This window comes from Mytilus trossulus, chromosome 4 (assembly GCF_036588685.1).
Source record: "Mytilus trossulus isolate FHL-02 chromosome 4, PNRI_Mtr1.1.1.hap1, whole genome shotgun sequence".
Taxonomy (NCBI): domain Eukaryota; kingdom Metazoa; phylum Mollusca; class Bivalvia; order Mytilida; family Mytilidae; genus Mytilus; species Mytilus trossulus.
In genome coordinates, this window is record NC_086376.1 from 46,589,612 (window position 1) to 46,607,987 (window position 18,376).

At 30.8% G+C, this 18,376-nt stretch overlaps 1 protein-coding gene across 1 annotated transcript; it reads left to right on the forward strand.

Annotated features, from left to right (window-relative positions):
- The first annotated feature begins 2,241 nt into the window (after window positions 1-2,241).
- LOC134715389 (GTP-binding protein Rit1-like) lies at window positions 2,242-14,119 on the forward strand. The gene is made up of 5 exons (XM_063577540.1): window positions 2,242-2,452; window positions 5,210-5,266; window positions 6,397-6,470; window positions 7,166-7,357; window positions 8,994-14,119. The coding sequence occupies exons 1-5, from the start codon at window positions 2,365-2,367 to the stop codon at window positions 9,222-9,224; spliced, it is 642 nt and encodes a 213-aa protein (XP_063433610.1). The 5' UTR covers window positions 2,242-2,364; the 3' UTR covers window positions 9,225-14,119.
- Window positions 14,120-18,376: the final 4,257 nt, after the last annotated feature.

Consider the following 18,376-nt stretch of genomic DNA (forward strand, 5'->3'; position numbering starts at 1 on the left):
AATGATTTAGTTGCATAGATGGTCCGAGAACACAGTTACCGTCCTTTGAAAATAGACCATAGTGTGAACAATGTGTTGTCTGGTTACTAGACAATCTTTTTATACTACTTTCAAATCAAGTTATTTCTTCGTGTTTAATGACTAAATAACAAGAAGGGGGATGCAATTACACCGTAAAACAAATTGCTTCATGCATTTCAAAGTAAAGTAGTGATTTGGTCCAGCTAAAAAAGGTTAAAAATTAACATTTCGGAAGCTGTCAAAAGAAAATTAGCCGACGAATGTTATTATGATTTTGGATATAATTTGTTAAAAAATAGTACTACACACTGTAAAAAAATATTGAGGAAGCGCACAAGGGCAGGTGGGATTTTAATTTTCATTTATTATCTAAAAGAAATGCACTACGACATAACTGTGTTCTCGGAACAGATGTTTGAGGTGCATTATGAAAATTCGTAAAGAGTTTCGATTAACCGTGGTTCTCGATGCTGGGATTGTCACGGAATAGAAGTTCCTTCATAATATAAGTTCCAAAAGGAAAAACTATTCTGGAATATTATTTCCACAGGAATAAATATTACAGTAGATGTTCCTAACGGAATAAATAGTATAGAATATTTGTTCTGACAGGTACAGGTATTATGCCATTGTTTATAATAAAGTTTCCACTGGAACTTCTGTTAGGTGGAACCAATATACGTTGACAGGATTACCGCTTGGTGTGAAATTCTAGTCCGTATATCAGTCCATTACAGGATTTTAAATAATCAAAAAATTTCTTCATATTTTTTTTTTTCTTGATCTGGAATATTAAATTCTGTCTAAGTTTTACGTCAATATCTGAAGGTTTTCAAACTGGTCATGTAGAAAATATTAATCACAGGGCGTGCGGCCACCTTTTAATTGCCAAAAGATAATTCCGTATGCCAAATTCAAAAAAAATGTACTTTCAATATTTTGCTTAAGACATTTAACACAAAAACGCTTTCGCCAGATTTCATAAAAATCGATAAAGGTTTGACAAAATAATTGATGTGTAACAAACTTTAACCACATAATATATCTACTTGTTAACTGCAAAAAGAAATTCTTTTTATCAGTAAAATAGGGGAAAATTAAAAACATGAATTCATCATTATGCACTGGATACTCTTTTAGGAATGAAAAGCTTCTGTCCAACTTTCGTAAAATTTCATAATGTTTTAAAAAAAAAGTTGACCACATACCGAACCTTAATGTTGACGCCATCTACAAAATCTAGGATCGCTGTTTCTTGATTTCGCGACATAGATATCACAGGCTCGGATAAAATTCAAAGCATTCATCGAATCTCAGCTGATTATAAATTGCTTTAACTTGTGACAAAAGGAAAGTCATATGAATTCCAAGTAGATTCAGACTTTGACTGACAGAAAGTAAAAATATATATAATACGGTACCATCTGATTGAAAAGTAAATTTCGTCACCTTTTGTTCGCAGTTACAAGATCTTGAAGAAAGATTTACAAGACTGATGTGTTTTAAACCAGATCTTTTTGAATTATTGAGATTTAAAATGATTTTTTTTAAACTAAAATTCAAGTGTACACCCGGGTACGCCCGGGTGTTTTGACGTAAACATAGCTACGCGCATGACAACACCACGGCTCTTCATGTTGGATAAACCAAGGATTTGTATAGTTTAACCAGAGACATATAATATAATTATCGTATTATATGTCTCTGGTTTAACTATACAAATCCTTGGATAAACTATCCGATAAACAAAACTTGCAGCAATTTTACCCCCACCCCCAAACTATTTTAATTAGTTTTTATCCGACAATGATCCGGCTTTTGATGTCTTACTGTCATCATCAGTTATCATTTGTTCAACGGTTGACGATTTCAAAGAGCAGATTTTTATATCTGGTGTTTCACAAATATTCTTAACACTGCATATTATATAAATATACCAGGTGAGGATAACAATCGGATTATCCACAAACTGACATATTAAAAAAATAACTGAAATATATTTATTTATTTTTGTTCACTAATTTTACGTATATTACTCAAAAAAATACTTCTTTTTTAATTGCACACAAGTCGCGCATGCAATGCCACGTAATAGTCAAAGTTGTGACTCAGTACGGAAATCTGAAGAAAATGGCCGAAAGAATCATATAAACTTAGTGGCGAAATAAAGTATTTCTGGACCGAAACGACGTCAAACAAACTTTCAACCAATCACCGAACACGCACCTTAAAAAGATAAAAGTTACTATTTATAGATTGTATATTTTGGGTATAAATATATTTAATAAGGAAACGGAGCATAACATAGAAAATGTAAACTATAAGGACAAGTAAAATGGAAATATGAATTCAAGTAATCACCACGGTGACAATTCTAAACCGAGAGAATATAAAATTGTCATTTTAGGCGATGGTGGAATCGGAAAAAGTGGTAAGGAACCAGATGACAAACTTTAAAACTAATTATCATTGTAAATGTAATTTCCCATGACAGTTGACACTGATCCACACGTGACACGGTTTGGAATGTGAAATATTTTAAATATTTTTCTGTGACCATTTTTCAGCCTATGTTTATTTTTTTTAGTTTTCACAAATAAATGATGATTTTAGTCTACTACTAATTGGTGAAAAATTCTAACACATTCTAATATCAATATATGAGTCCTAGTTTGCAAGAATTGCTGAATTACAGAGAAAACAAACCAAAAGTTTGGATCCTTGATCATGTTAATTTACATTCAATAAAGGTAGTCCAAATAATTATGATGTCTGGTAAGGCTATTTTTTTTTCTGTGACGCTGTAGAAAGGCGTCCCAGAAAAAAATTGGACTACAAAAAAGGCTGTTTCCAATTCTCTAAGGATAATTTTAATTTTACTGAGTTGGAAACCTTGTACAGAATAAATAAATCCAACTATATTAACGTTTTACACTCCTACATAGGCGTCTACTCCCGAATTTCGAAGACATAAAAGAAGAGTAGTCCTAGATGAATTCTAAATCAATTTGACACCTGGCAATATCATTGTCATATTAGCACCCGGTATACATGTAGCATGTACATGTATAGTAAAACTGTTATGTTTCATAATTTTTAAAGATATTTTCGCCCTTTCAATATGTTATAACCTACAATGTCAATGTATATTTGTCACTCATAATAAGTTCCAATGAAAGCTGACGTTTCATAAACAATGCCAGAAAAAAAATAACATAAATGACAGTGAACTTTATATTATCAAGGATTGAACTTCAATTGACCATTGTACATTGCTAGTAAACTACAAAATAGGTGCCAGCTTAATTTGTTGTCAAGCCTGCGGTTTTTGTCACAGAAAACTGGACATAGGGATAGTGCTCCATCGGCGGCGTTAGCTAACTTCTTTAATGCTTAATATTTTATATTGGAAGACCAGGATGCTTCATGTTACAAAGTTTCCGTCTGTTACATGTTCATTGTTCTTGACCTCATTTTCATGGTTCAGTGACTACTTGAAAAAAAAATTGTGATATTTTGAAAAGTTAATTTCTCTCTTATAATTTAAATATAAGTGATAGGATACATGTAACTATATTTGGTATGTGCTTAAACATACCTTGCAAGGTTCATGCCCTTCAGACAGTTTACACTTGACCTCAACCTCATTTCATGGATCATTGAACAAGGTTGAGTTTTGGTGATCAAGTCCATATCTCAGATACTATAAGCAATATGTCTAGTATATTCAATGTTGCATGGTTTATCTGACCTTGAATTTAATAAGTTGGTTCATTTATCAAAGTTTGTATTGCTTGTTTAGTACTTATGACCTTGATCTCATTTTCTTGGATCATGTAAAGTTTATGTGATAGTTGTAGTAAAAAGCTTAATATTTAGGACTATCAACATATTATCAATGATAAGTAAAGAAAGCGATACATTTCAGAGTGTGCACTATACTCCTGATTTATAATTATATATCTATACGTTTTCTTGTAATGAGACAAAAAAAGCAAAAAGAAACCAACAATTTTTTAAAATTTCAATGACAATGATTAAATTTGTTATTATCCTAATCTGTGATAACATGGCTTCTTTGTTTAATCTAAGACTTATAATATACGTTATTTGATAATAAATTACAAAAACAAAAAATACCATGACTACATGAGAATGGTTAAAACAACAAGTGGTTTATTGTTATAATTAAAACCATTTGAAATGATGCCCAATGACAAACTAATATTATAAATAAAATTTTAAGAGTACTTCAACATGTTCAAACAGCAATCATCTGATTTTTTTTTATTAACCGGTTACCTCTACAGTTGTATATTTTGAGTGGGTCTCATTGGAGTCTAAGTTTGATGCAGGATTGACGATTTTTTGTAAGCATGACACATGAAAGTCAAATTATTGTGCCGTGAAAACAGGAAATGAAGTCTAGTGGGACACGGGAATTACAAAAAAATGAGATTTGCTTACTTTCATACTGAAGCAGGATCCGGGATCAGAACCCCCCAATGAGACCCCCTTTTGACAAAAGAAGATATTAAAAAAATAAAAAAAATTATTGTTTCATCTTCCTGAATCCTGATCACTTATAAAAGTTTCCTTATTGACATGCACCTACAATGTAAAACATCAAAAATCTTCTGTGTTACAAATTAAGCCTACTCAGATAGATATATACATGTACATCATCTGATCATATACACTATAAGTCATTTTGTAACTATACATGTACATATTTTATTTATCAAAAGCTCCTTGAATTGCAGCTACATGCTTCAAATGAAAAAAACTTTGTATATCATCAGTCCAGATCACAAGTTTCTATTGCCTCAGATAACATGGTTAAGGTTGCACATTGTGAATACATATCCTACGAGAAATGGCCACCTAAATACATGTAGGATTTAAGCTGTCTTAATGACATAACTTTTCTGTGACATTAATAATTTATATTGTTTATGTACAAATTACAGTACAATGTATATTGAATTTAACATATTGAATTAAAAAAAATTGGAAAATAAATAAAATGTGTGTGTGATTCTACCATGCTTATTTATCTTCATCTTCCCCAAACTATATATACAAAAGACTTTGATTGGTAAGTGATTTTTTTTAAAAGAAAAATTCAAACACCTTGTTGAGTCTAATGCAATATGTTTGATAAAAAATACTTTTATTCTGCTTTCAGCTCTTGTGATACAGTTTGTATACCACAGATTTCTTGACTACCATGATCCAACAATAGGTAAATACAAAATGTACATATTATATTTAGCACAACTTAAAAATCTCCATGGGGGATTTTAAGCTCAAGAGGAACAAATGATTGTCTTATATTGTCATGAGTGTTCTTAGTTTATAAGTTATAAGTATATTGTTTAAATGATTATACATGTGCTTAAATAACCTTTTAGCTCATTTGAATGCCTCTTTTAAGGTATTCAGTTCATATAATAATGAATTTCAAAATTCAAAATTATAGTTTAACACTTCTCATGGGGGATATCCCCCAATAAATTGGGAAAGTAAAATGGCAGGTCTGATTAAGTGAATAAAGAATATTTGTTGAATTTTACATCCTACATGTGTAACAAGAAAAAAGAAAAAAATCTAACAAAAAACGATAGTTCATGATGGTTTCTTACAGGAAATGTATCTTTAAACATTAAAATACCTAATTTACATGGTACATGTTTTAGTCTAAAGTACTTGAAATAGAAATACACTGTAAGAGGAAACACATTTGTTAAGGTCTAGTCTCATTGAGATTGTACAACGACCTTTTGCGTCTGGTACAAATTGAATAAACATTTTGACCATATGCATTGTGTTTGTCCATACGTCAGTCCTAGATACTCTTTTCATCACAACTCACCTGAAGTCTCACAACAGAATTTCAAGAAACTTTGTGCACAACAATTAACGCGAGGACATGCTATGTAGATGTGCATATCCACATTGTGATCAAACTTTTTTTTCTAGGAGTTATGCCCCTTTGAACTTATTGGCCTCAATAATATACTACTGCAACAGTTTGTCATCGTAACTCCTCTGAAACCACAGTACAGAATTTCATGAAACATGTAGATGTGCATATCAACAGTAAAGTTTTTATCAGTTGTCTTTTGAAGAGCTATATATATCTTTAATCTTTTGAAATTTAGTTTGTCCCGCGACAATGTGGGAGCGTGGGGTATGCTCACATGCTCACAAAAGTTCTTTAATTTACACAGTAATTTAACACAATGTATAAAAAAAAGCTTCAGAAATATTGCATTCATCTAGTGATTTTAAAGTGTATTTATGAATATAAAACAAACTATATATAGAAATGGTCTTAATTCTGGAAATTGAAGTGATACCTTTTTATTGTAGAGGATTCATATCAGAAACAGGCCAGGATAGATGGAGAGCCAGCTCTGTTGGATATTCTAGATACGGCTGGACAGGTTTTTACATTTTGAAAATTTTAATAATAACTAGTGCTTCATGCATTATCAAACTCAATGTCTCTTGAATCTCTCTAGTTTTAGCCTTAAAAGTAAAATAAAATCTAATACTGAAAAGATGTGAATTTATAACCAAAACCTTTATCAAATAACTTTCTTCTCCAGTACAAATAATTAAACAATGAACTTTTACCAAAAAAAATATGGCATTAAATTTTCATTGCATATGTTTGTGCAGAAACTACATTTGGTGATAATGTAAGTGAAAAAAGTTATTGGGAAGTACATGTATTTGTAGGAAAAAGATACATGTATCAAGAATAATTTCCTTTTTTTAAAATGGTTGCAACCTAGATGAATCTTTTATTGACCAGCAAATCAGGATTCCTTAACAGAAGGTGGAAGGGGGCAATAGGGGGTCTGTTAACATTTTTACAACACCTCGATTTTGTCAAAAACAGTTAACAAAAAATGCAAACATGCTGATAACAGTTAACAAAGTGGGTTGAAAACAGATAACAGCTTAAATTGATCTCAGATAACAGTTAACAACACCTTAAGGAGGGCCAAAACACATGACATTTCACAGGTCAAATTTCAAAACTTCATGTATTTATTTATTTGAAACTTTAAAAAAAATAAAATTGTTTGAATTTTGAACCATAGTTTTTGATTGACAGTATTGTCTTTTTCAGCCTGAATTTAACACAATGAGGGAACAGTATATGAGAAAAGGAGAAGGTTTTATATTATGTTATTCTATTACTGATAGGAGAAGTTATGATGAAATGTTAACTTATAAGAAACTGATCAATCAAGTGAGGTGTAGAGATGATATACCAGTTATTCTAGTCGGAAACAAATGTGATCTTCATGAAAAGAGAAAGGTAAAAAAAAATTGAGATTAATTTGCCCCACCTCCTAAGTCATGATCAAATTTTGCTACATGTACATGTATTATTTTGTTATTAGGTCAGTTTAAGGGGAACCATTAGTGGTAGGTCAATGATATTTGGTATGCTGTTTTATAAGCCTTTACACATCTAATTTCCATGGGTATCATATAGCCTGGCCTCCTCAGTCATGGTCTGTTGACTTAAAATTTTGGCTCAGTTTACATGTGATGTGGTCAGTTCTAGAGGAATCATTAATGGTAGGTCAATGATATTTAGTATGCACACAATGATGCAGTTGTGTAAGCATTGACACATCTCATTTCCATTGAAATTTTTATAGTATGCAGATGTATTAGCATTTACATATCTCATTTCCATGGAGATAATTGGTCTTGTCCCTTCGGTCATGGTCTATTGACTTTGAACTTTTGTTCCCTTAACATGTTTTAGTTTGTGATTACCTAAATTTTAGAGGAACCATTTGTGGATATCGATGATAATTTGTATGAAGATGTATTAGCATTAGCACATCTCATTTCTATGGAGATTATTGGCTCCTCCTTCTCATCTAAGTCTATTGACTTTGAATGTTTTACAGAATTTTCAAGCTTAAGTTTGGGGTTAGCTTTGCAATAAAGGAAGGACTTATGATAAGTCAATGGTATTTGGTATGCAGTTTTATAAGCATTGGCATTTTTCATTTCCATGGGTGTTAGTTGGTTTTGCACCTTAAGTCATGGTCCATTGACTTTGAAATTATTGCAAAATTTATATGTTAAATATTGCCATTTTAAATTCAACATTTGCATGATACTATTAAAATTACATTAATTTTAAACATATAAAAAAGAAGATGCAGTATGATTGCAAATGAGACAACTCTCCACAAGAGACCAACATGATACAGAAATTAACAAATATCGGCCTTCAACCATGAGCTTAGCCCTTACCCTGTAGTCAGCTAAAATTACCCTGAAAGGACAATGTTAAACAAGAAAAGAAGAAAACTTAAAGGGAAAAAATTGAACGAAAAACAAATATGTAACACATCAACAAATGACAACCACTGAATTACAGGCTCCTGACTTGGGACAGGCACATACATACAGAATGTGGCGGGGTTAAACATGTTAGTGAGATCCCAACCCTCCCCCTAACCTGGGACAGTGGTATAACAGTACAACTTAAGAAAGAAATTATAAAATCAGTTGAAAAAGTCTTAACCCATTAGATGGATAAAAATACAAGTGGATGTGGATGGGTACTTGTACATTGTACATCCCAACAACAAAAAGACACTAGGTACAGATCTGAGAGTACTCACAATTAACCAGCAGCTACATAAAAGCTTCTTAACAACTAATAAAAAAATCATGCATCTAGAACTAATTTATCAATCCGTACACATCCAACATCCAATATTTGTCCAATGGATTTCGTATAAAGACAAGACCTTGTGCCATGCCAATATACAGGTATCGACAGATAGGAATGCGTAAATGTATATATAACATACAAGTAATATTTAGTTTGCTTCAAATTTACTGATAACAAAATTAATATTTATTCCAATAAAAACAACTAACTTATAAAATACCAATAATATACAATTCTTTTTTTTAAATAGGTTACACCAGATGAAGGGATTGCTTTATCTCATCAATTTAAGTGTCCATTTTATGAAACTTCAGCAGTTACAAGACAGTGTGTAGATGACATATTTCTCTCACTTATAAGAGAGATTCGAAATGTAGAGAGGGAAAATTCTGATGACAAACCAAAGGAGCACAGACGTGGGAAAGGACTTAGAACATTCATCAAAAAGTTAAACCCATTCAAACAGACCCGTCAATCATAGTCAGCTTCAATAATAAGTCATGCATTTATACAAGAAGGTTATAATATATACATTTACTTCATATCAAAAAGGGTAGTTACTCAATAGACTGTTCATTTAATGTCAGACTTATTTTAACGAAACCTTACTTATTGACCTTTCTAACTGACAGTCAGGGGTGCAACAAGTAACTTTTATTTACTAGAAGTAAAAAAGATATAAACAATATAAGTTAATTTGTAGGATACTTATACAAGTGAATTTTATTTACTTGTAAAGTTAAAAAAAATATTGGCTTAGTTATGTCCCTTAGACATTCAGGTTATTTTACTTGTATAAGTAAAAAAGTCATCCTATCTTCTTTTCTTGAATATAGTTCCTAGGATTTTAAATTGTCTGCCCTTTGCAGATGTCTTTGAAAATACTTTAGATCTTTGCGCAATCAGTTTCTTTGTTGAACTAATGAGATGATACATTGAACTCTAATAAAAAATTATGAGCTAACCTGGGAAAAATCATTTAAGGCATGATTTTTTTTATCTCAAAACTTTTTGTGGGATTGTAAGAAAAATGTACTTACACAAGTGAATTTTCTAGAAAATTAAGGGGAGATTATTCAAACATTATAATTTACTTATATGTGTACATTTTATTTTACTTCTTCAAGTAAATGAAAAATTACTTGTACAAGTAGTACCTCTGACTGGCTGATGTGGCACTTTACTCCTAGTTTTATGAATATACAGAACAACAATTTTTGGACAAAATAGAAAAAGGATAAAAAATGATAATACAAAATGGGAGGCTGATCTTTCCATTGGTGCTTTTCATGTAAATTCTACCACCACTTACATGTTAAATAGAAAGAAATGAATTCAGGCTTCGTTTTATGTCTTGAATTAACTATATTTATAATAAAAATGGGAAAAAAACATCTTGGACAAGCACAAAAATAAGTCAAGGAAAAAGGACTACATCATGTACAGAAGGATGAATGATTGAGTAATATGAATTCATACAGATTTTGTGGTGATCATAAGAAGGGTAAACAGTTTCTGCTTTACTCTAACACATGCTGTGTCACAGAGTTAATTATATGGATGAGTCATTTCAAATGTTAACTCGTCATACAAGGAATAAAAGGCCACATACACATTAAACTAATTTCTGAATGACAAAATTCTACATGTACTTACAAATTATTGCGAACCCAAAAAAGTTTACCACAGATTCACCTGATAGTTACGTATCCATTTAGACTTTCGGCAGTTCATTTGTCCCATTGAACAAATACAACAACTATTGTTCTCTTTTTACTTTATTTACTGGGACCTTTAATTTTTCTAAAAGAAATCTATCACTCATTGATTTATCTACCCGAGTTAAAACATTATCTGCTAAATAAATAGAATAGGTAATTGGTACATTGTAAATATCAGGTCAATCTGTGGTAAACCTTCATTGGGTTCCCAATTACATGAAATCTATGTGATGTTGGTTATACTTTTTTTTTGTTATTTACGTTATTTCAGTTATCATGGTTAATAATGCAGAATATTTCTTGTATGTAAATGACAAGTTTTGTATATTTCGATTTGTGATCATTTTGCTTTTTTTCCCCCATTAATAAGCAGAAAATGAGTAACATCAACTAAAGCTTTCAATATATGTCTTGTTATATAATTCATAGCAATTTGAGTTTTGAGCTTTGGTGGTAGTATTACATGTTATTATTGTATACTTTGAGTTCAGAGTTCATAGGATATTTTTAATTCAAAATATGTAAATTTTAGACATGATATATAAACATCAGACTTATTAAACCACACATTTTGACCTTTGTTTGTTATTTTGTATTAAAGCATTTACAATCAAATTAATTAATCTAGCAATGTTGTTAGCTATGACCATGATCAAAGAGTTATATTAAAAAACATGATAAATGTACTTATTTAATTGTGTGTACACCATGTTGACAGTTATTTTCTAGTGTTTTTGGAAATTAATCCTTAATTGTTTAAGTATAAAAGCAATTTCAAATTTTCTACATCAATCTGAACATTTGGGTTTTATTTAAGGGGTAGAAAAATGAAATATAAATATGGGGTCACTGTTCATTTAAGCTCACAATCTGTCTTCAAAAGTAGCATGCATTTTTGTTTAGGTAAATTTTTTTCTGTTGAACTGATAGAAGAAAAACGGTAATATCAATATAAAAAAAGAAATAAATTACATTTGAATTTTAAAATAGTTTGGTTTATAATAAAAAATAAAGGTTACAGATGAGTTAAAAAGATATTTCAATTTTAATGCAAAAAAATGGCAGTTTTTCAACCAAAGGGAGATAATTTGGAGCTTTTTCAATGATATAAACATTTATTATATATAAAAGTTATTCTGATTTTATTGTTGATTTTTGTAATTGTGTCATGCAATTAGAAGTTATGTCTGAGGTGAGAATTTTAAACATTAAGAGAAACATTTATAAAGCTGAAACATTAATAATGAATTGTAAAATCAATTATGTCAAAAGTTCCAGAATAAAAGATCACATTAATTTATTAACAAATAAAATATTGTAAAGGTATTATAGGAATAGAGTAAAAAAATAAAAATGGTAGAATGTTATACAGCTGTCAAACAAATAAAATACAAAACGACGGAAAAGTCAAAGGAAAGGAATAAGAAATTTTGAAATTTTCATTGGAAATGAAAACATAAGAACTTAAACTTTATTTAGATGTACTTAATCCAGTCATTGTCAATTTATTCTGAAGAAAGTAGTAAATCATGTACAATACAATGGGTTTTTGTTTTTAACCAGAACTGTTATGAAAGTATTAGATTTTAAGGCTTGAAAAGTATACATAGAACACAGTATTATGGTTATGCTAATTATTATGATTTATATAAAATAGGAAGCCATGTGTTAATGTTCATATGTTTGAGTTTCCATTATTATATACTGTGGATTCATTTATTTTCGTGGGTACCAATTTTCGTGGATTAAGGAAAACTTGCATGTTCGTGGATATTAAGTTTCATGGTTTTGCATAAGTCTTCATACAAGGCTATAGACAATTTGTCATACTTTGAACTTTTAATTTTGTTGTTAAAATGTACTCACGAAATCCATGAAAATTGTTATTTAACGAATAATAATGATTAATCCACAGTAGTTGTTTGTAATGATTTTTTATAAATTTAATGTTTACAAATTTTTGATTTTTTTGAAAAACTAAGGCTTTCTTACCTCAGGCATAGATTACCTTAGCTGTATTTGGCAAAACTTTTAGTAATTTTTGTCCTCAAGGCTCTTCAACTTCCTACTTTAATTGACCTTTTTAACTTTTTTGCATTTGAGTGTCACTGATGAGTCTTTTGTAGACCAAACTTACCATCTTATCTTGATGTATACTATTTTTTCAATGTTGTATTATCATCTGTTTAGAAAAAAATCATGGTCAAAATGATAAGTCATGGTCTATAGATTTGAAAAGTTAAATTGAGAAAGGAAATGGGGAATGTGTCAAAGCGACAACAACTCGACAACATTGTATTAGTTTGTGATAAGGTCAGTTCAAGGGGAACTATTAGTGGTAGGCCAATGTTAATTGGTATTCAGTTGTATAAGCATTAGCACATGTCTTTTTCATGGAGAATATTTGGCCCCACCTCCTCAGTCATGGTCTATTGACTTTGACACTTTTGCTTAGATTACATGAACATGCATTAGTTTGTGATCAGATTAAGATGAATTGCATATGTTAAGTCAATGATATTTGATATGTTAATTTATTGGCATTTGCATGCATCATTTCTATGGAGATTATATTGGGCCACCCTCTCTTCATGGTTCATTGACTTTGAAAGTTTTACTTGGTTTACAAGTTAATGTTTGTGTTTAGGTTTGTTTAAAGGGAACAACTTATAGTAAGTAATTGGTATGCAGTTGTATTAGCATTGTCACATCTCATTTACATGGAGATTGTTTAGCAAGGTACCTCATTCATGGTTCATTGACTTTGTTACATGTTAAAGTATTGCTATTTTAATTTCAACATTTGCATAATCAATTCATAAAGAGGTGAGATATATCTCTGTGAAAACAGTTTATTATATTACTGTCTGTTAACCTTATTTCATGTTGTGAATTTTATACAAAGTTCCTTCCACTGTTTGAATTTGTGGAATACTTTTGGGAAGTCTATCTGAAGTCAAGATGAATTTTAGTGCTAATGGTTACTTACTGTAAAAATAATTTTTAGTTGAAAAATTTTGATTTACTTTTCCATAACAGATTGCTTGTGCAATACATGTATTTCCTTTACGTTTTTTGTGCCGCCTGCAACTTTTGATGCAAAAGCGAGACATAGTATTCCTGCATTCTGTCATTCAGGTAGACGACTTCCTCAAATATTCAGTCTATGGTTAATGTTTTTAATAACTTTCTTAAACTATTCTGGATTTCTACCAAACTTGGACAGAAGATTGTTTATGATCATTAGATAGTATCCAGAAGTAAAAGTAAATATTTTTAAATCCTGTTGATCCGTATTTTACTTATTTATAAATGGACTTAGTTTTACTGGCAGTTAACATTGCATTCAATAAGGGTTAAAGTTCTAAACATTTTAATAACTATTTTAAACAATTTCTTGGAAGGAGGAAATGTTAAAAGCGTTTCTTTAATATAAGCAATGAAAACTGACAGTTAAATTTGCCTTTCAGGTTTCTTTTGAAAAAAAAAGGAAAACATTGTTTTGTTGACACTTTGTAATAAAATACAGTGCCTTGTTTGAGTTTTAGTTAATGTTAGTCTTAAAATATTGTTCTTTTTTCTGTTTAGATATTTTTGTGCAATAGTATTCTATTTATTTAACAAATTTTGTTCAATAAAAAGTATTTAAAATAAACTGTATCTTCTTTAAAGCTTACTTGTCCTAAGACACAGTGTGCTTTTGCCATTATTTGCAGAGGCAGATTTAGGGATGAACCCCCTCTTAGGCAGTCAGTTGGCTCCCACCTATGAAAATTCAGGATCTGTCACTGTTTTGTATCCAAGATCAGCATGTATCTGTAAACTTCAAATTTGAGTCTCAAAATGTTGTTTTTTTGTCAACGTTGAAACCATTCTGAAGTGTAAGAAAGATATATACACATTTAGAGTTTTATGTTTTCACATCTTTAGTATACATATGACATTACATTGTTTATTTACTATAAAAAAAATGCAACAGTCGCAAACTTTTTCATCTGTGTCATTTTTGTCGAGTCTGCGACTTTTGTTGCAGAAATGCAGTAAACTGCACATAGGGAGGTGATCCGTCGGTGTTGGCGTCTGCTCACTTTTCAAAAGCTTTATATTTTAGAAGGTGGAAGACCTGGATGCTTCATACTTTGTATATAGATGCCTCATGTTGCAAAGTTTCCATCAGTCACATGTCCAATGTCCTTGACTACATTTTCGTGGTTCAGTCACTACTTGCAAAAAAAGTTAATATTTTTTGTGATGTTACTTTTTTTTACTATAAGCAATAGTTTAGTATGTTCAGTGTATGGAAGCACTGTAAGGTTTACATGTCAAACTGGCCGGTGTCCTATGACTTTGATCTCATTTTCATTGTTCATTGCTTATGGTTAAGTTTTTGTGTTTTGGTCTGTTTTTCTTATACTGTATGCAACAGGTCTACTATATTTTGTGTATGGCATGATTGTAAGGTGTACATGTCTAGCTGGCAGGTGTTATAGTTAAGTTTTTGTGTTTTGGTCTGTTTTTCTTATACCGTATCAATAGGTCAACTATATTTTGTATATGGAAGATTGTAAGGTGTATTTCTAGCTGGCAGGTGTCATCTGACCTTGACCTCATTTTCATTGTTCAGTGGTCAAAGTTAATTTTTGAGTTTTGGTCTTCTTTTCTAATATTTGATGCAATAGGTCAACTATATTTGGTGTATGGAAATAATTTATGATCTATGTCAGTTGGGCAGGTTTTATTTGACCTTGACCTCATTTTCATGGTTCAATGCTCAGTGTTAAGTTTTGGTCTGTTTTCCTTTAAGCAATATGTCAACCTTATTTGTTGTATGGAAGAATTGTTAGCTGTACATGTCTGCCTGGCATGGTTCATTTTCATTGTTATGGTTCATTGGTCAATGATTAGTTTTCTTGGTTAAAGTTAAGTTTGTGTGACAGTTGTAATAAAGTTTTATATTTAAGACTATCATTTCATGTTTGCCTCTATAACAGCACAATTTGTTCATTCTACAATATAAAAATGCACAGGTCCAATTTCAGTATTGGTCTTCTTTTATATAAAATTTGTTCGCCGCCGTTGTCCTTGTTATAGCCATCCAAATACATTTGGTTTCAAACATTAACTGTGATTTAAGAGTTTTGATCTGCATGAAGTTGTACCACAACTAAGGTTCCATACCACAAAAGGGAGGCTTGGGATTCAGAGACCAAATCACCAGTATATTCTGGTTTCACAATAACTGGAGTAAAAGACGGTTCATTTAAGCCAAAAAAGTGTCATACGAAATTGTGTCTTCTTGAACTATATTTCACAGTTCATCTGTGAAATTTCGTTCAACGACAGAATATCACATTCATAAACTATATATAGTGTCTCCCTAAGAGATAAATTGTACCTAGTACTTGGACATAATTTAATGGATGTTTTATTAAAATATGTCACAAGGGACAATTTTTCATAGTACATGTATAGCTACTTTTTTCTGTCCCTAAAAAAGGGAAATAATTTAGCAATCATTGAAATGCTTTAATCAATTAGTTAAATTGTAATTGAAATTAAAATCAAGACAATACAGATGTAAACAAAAATGGAAAGTGGTGAATATAAACAGCTATATGACTTTTCGTGTTATGGTCAATACCCTACTATTCAGAGTTTAAAAATATTAAAAGAAAGTCATTTAGAAGGATGAAATGTTTTACATGTAGTTATACATGTTGACAAAAAATACCACAGGAGAAACATTGTCTGTTCTATGGTTGGGTTGTTGTCTCTTCGGCACATCCCCATTTCCATTCTCAATTTGATTAAAACTTGTTAATCATGAGGAGAAACTTAAACAGGTATTGTACCTATGCAATAATGAGAGTGGTGCCCTCTTGGGGTTGATAAGACCTGTTAATCTGAAAAATTTATCAATTTTTGATGAATGTCAGCATCAAAATAAGAAAGCCAAATATGTTATGTCAGAGTTGATGCCTGTGCCTTGGACATGATTTTAATATTAAAAAAATATCCAACAAAGGTCAAAATTGAATATCTTTTCAAGGGACACTTTTTCAAAGAAGTGGACAATGATTTATATTAAAATTCTGTCCTCGGTCATCTCCTGAAATTTTTTCAATGGGACATCATTTCATGGGTACACTTTTCAGTCCTACAAATTCTAATTATAAGAGGGGTGAAAAACTCTCATGTATGTCAGCATATCCATTCAACCAAAATAAATGACTAACGACATGTTGTAACTAACAATTTAGTATATAGATGTTGTTGATATCTTATACAGTTTAAGAAAAGAAGTCCAAACAAGCCAAAATCAAAATTCAGAATATGACCTTGACCTAAAAAAAAAATTTGTGGACAAAAGACCTTAAATCTAAAGACCCTAAGTCTCTATTACGTGTGGTATCCAAAAAGCTTTGGTTTAAATGGTCATCCTAATCCTGAAGTTGTAACTAGTAATTTGGTAAAAATTTGTAATCTTTTACGGTTGCGATGGAGAAGTGAACAAAAGAAAAACATAGTTTGTGGAGATAACTCTCATAATAGTCAATTTTAAAAGCGTATAAACTGTAAGATATCATATACCAAAAATTTAAGCGACATGTAATGAAACAATACTGTGCAAGAAAAATTAAATAATCAGAACATAAGCAAAACATCTTTCTGCGGAAAAGTGGAAGACCAAGTTATTGAAAATTTGACCAAAACTGGCATTACAACACAAATAATGCATATTTAAGGGGTCATACCTCTGTCACTTTTATTGTGATGTGCCAAAATCCCAACTATTTCTATGTGAAGTTTGTAGTATTTTGGCCTGATTAAAACAAAACATAAAATTCTAAAGGCCAATTTTTACCATTTATGACTTACTCCTTTGGTCTCATAGTTTCACAAAATTTATTTAAAAATTTACGAGGGAAGCCGAAAATGCACTACACAATTTACACTTTTCAATGAGCATGTTAAACAACATATATAAACTGACCTCTAAAACACATCTTCGCTATTATTTATATGTATGTAATAATAGTACTATAACTGAATTTCAGACGAAATATATATACCTAAATATTATACAAAATACCATTTTTTATGGTAAACTATGTAAACTAGTAATCCACTCTGTTTTTGTTAGATGTATTTTTATATGTATCAATCTGATGAGTTATACAAGCCTTTTTCAACTGATTTTTATAGTGCGTTTCTTATGTTGTACTGTTTCACCACTGTCCAAGGTTAGGGAGGGTTGTAATCCTGCTAATATGATTATTTACCCAGCCACATTCAGTATGTATGTGCCTGTCCCAAGTCAGGAGCCTGGTATTCAGTGGTTGTTGTTTGTTGATGTGTTATATATTTGTTTTCCGTTCTTGTAAATTAGGCCATTAGTTTTCTCGTTTGAATTGTTTTTCATTTGTCATTTCGTGGCCTTTCATAGCGGTCTATGTGGTATGGGCTTTACTCATTATTGAAGGCCGTACAGTGACCTATAGTTGTGAATTTCTGTCATTTTGTCTCTTGTGAAGAGTTGTTTCATTGGCAATCATACCACAACTTTTTTTTAAACTAACTTCATTTCAATAGATTTGGTCAAGCAGTATTATCATGGAAACGAATATTTTATCAGTAACTAAGGCCATTTCTTGTTCAACTTATGTCAAAACCATAAAAATCTAAGTGTCCCTCAATTTTATGGTCCATGACATTGCCTTGATATTTCAAGATTTTTTCAAGCTGTACTTGAAATCTGGAGTGGAAATTATAGTTCTAAGAGAAGAACATAGGGACGGATTGATGGACATCTGCCATCACTATATACCGCTCTTTATTGCAGGGGTTTTAACATAAGTTATGTCAAATCAATTTTATATACGAGTCTATTCACACGCAAAAAATATAAATA

Excerpts from the sequence above, each read along its gene's own strand:
- LOC134715389 (XM_063577540.1), top strand. The coding sequence starts at position 2,365 with ATGAATTCAAGTAATCACCACGGTGACAATTCTAAACCGAGAGAATAT. Across the intron at positions 2,453-5,209 it reads TGGTGGAATCGGAAAAAGTG|CTCTTGTGATACAGTTTGTA; the intron begins GTAAGGAACCAG and ends TTCTGCTTTCAG. Across the intron at positions 5,267-6,396 it reads CTACCATGATCCAACAATAG|AGGATTCATATCAGAAACAG; the intron begins GTAAATACAAAA and ends TTTTTATTGTAG.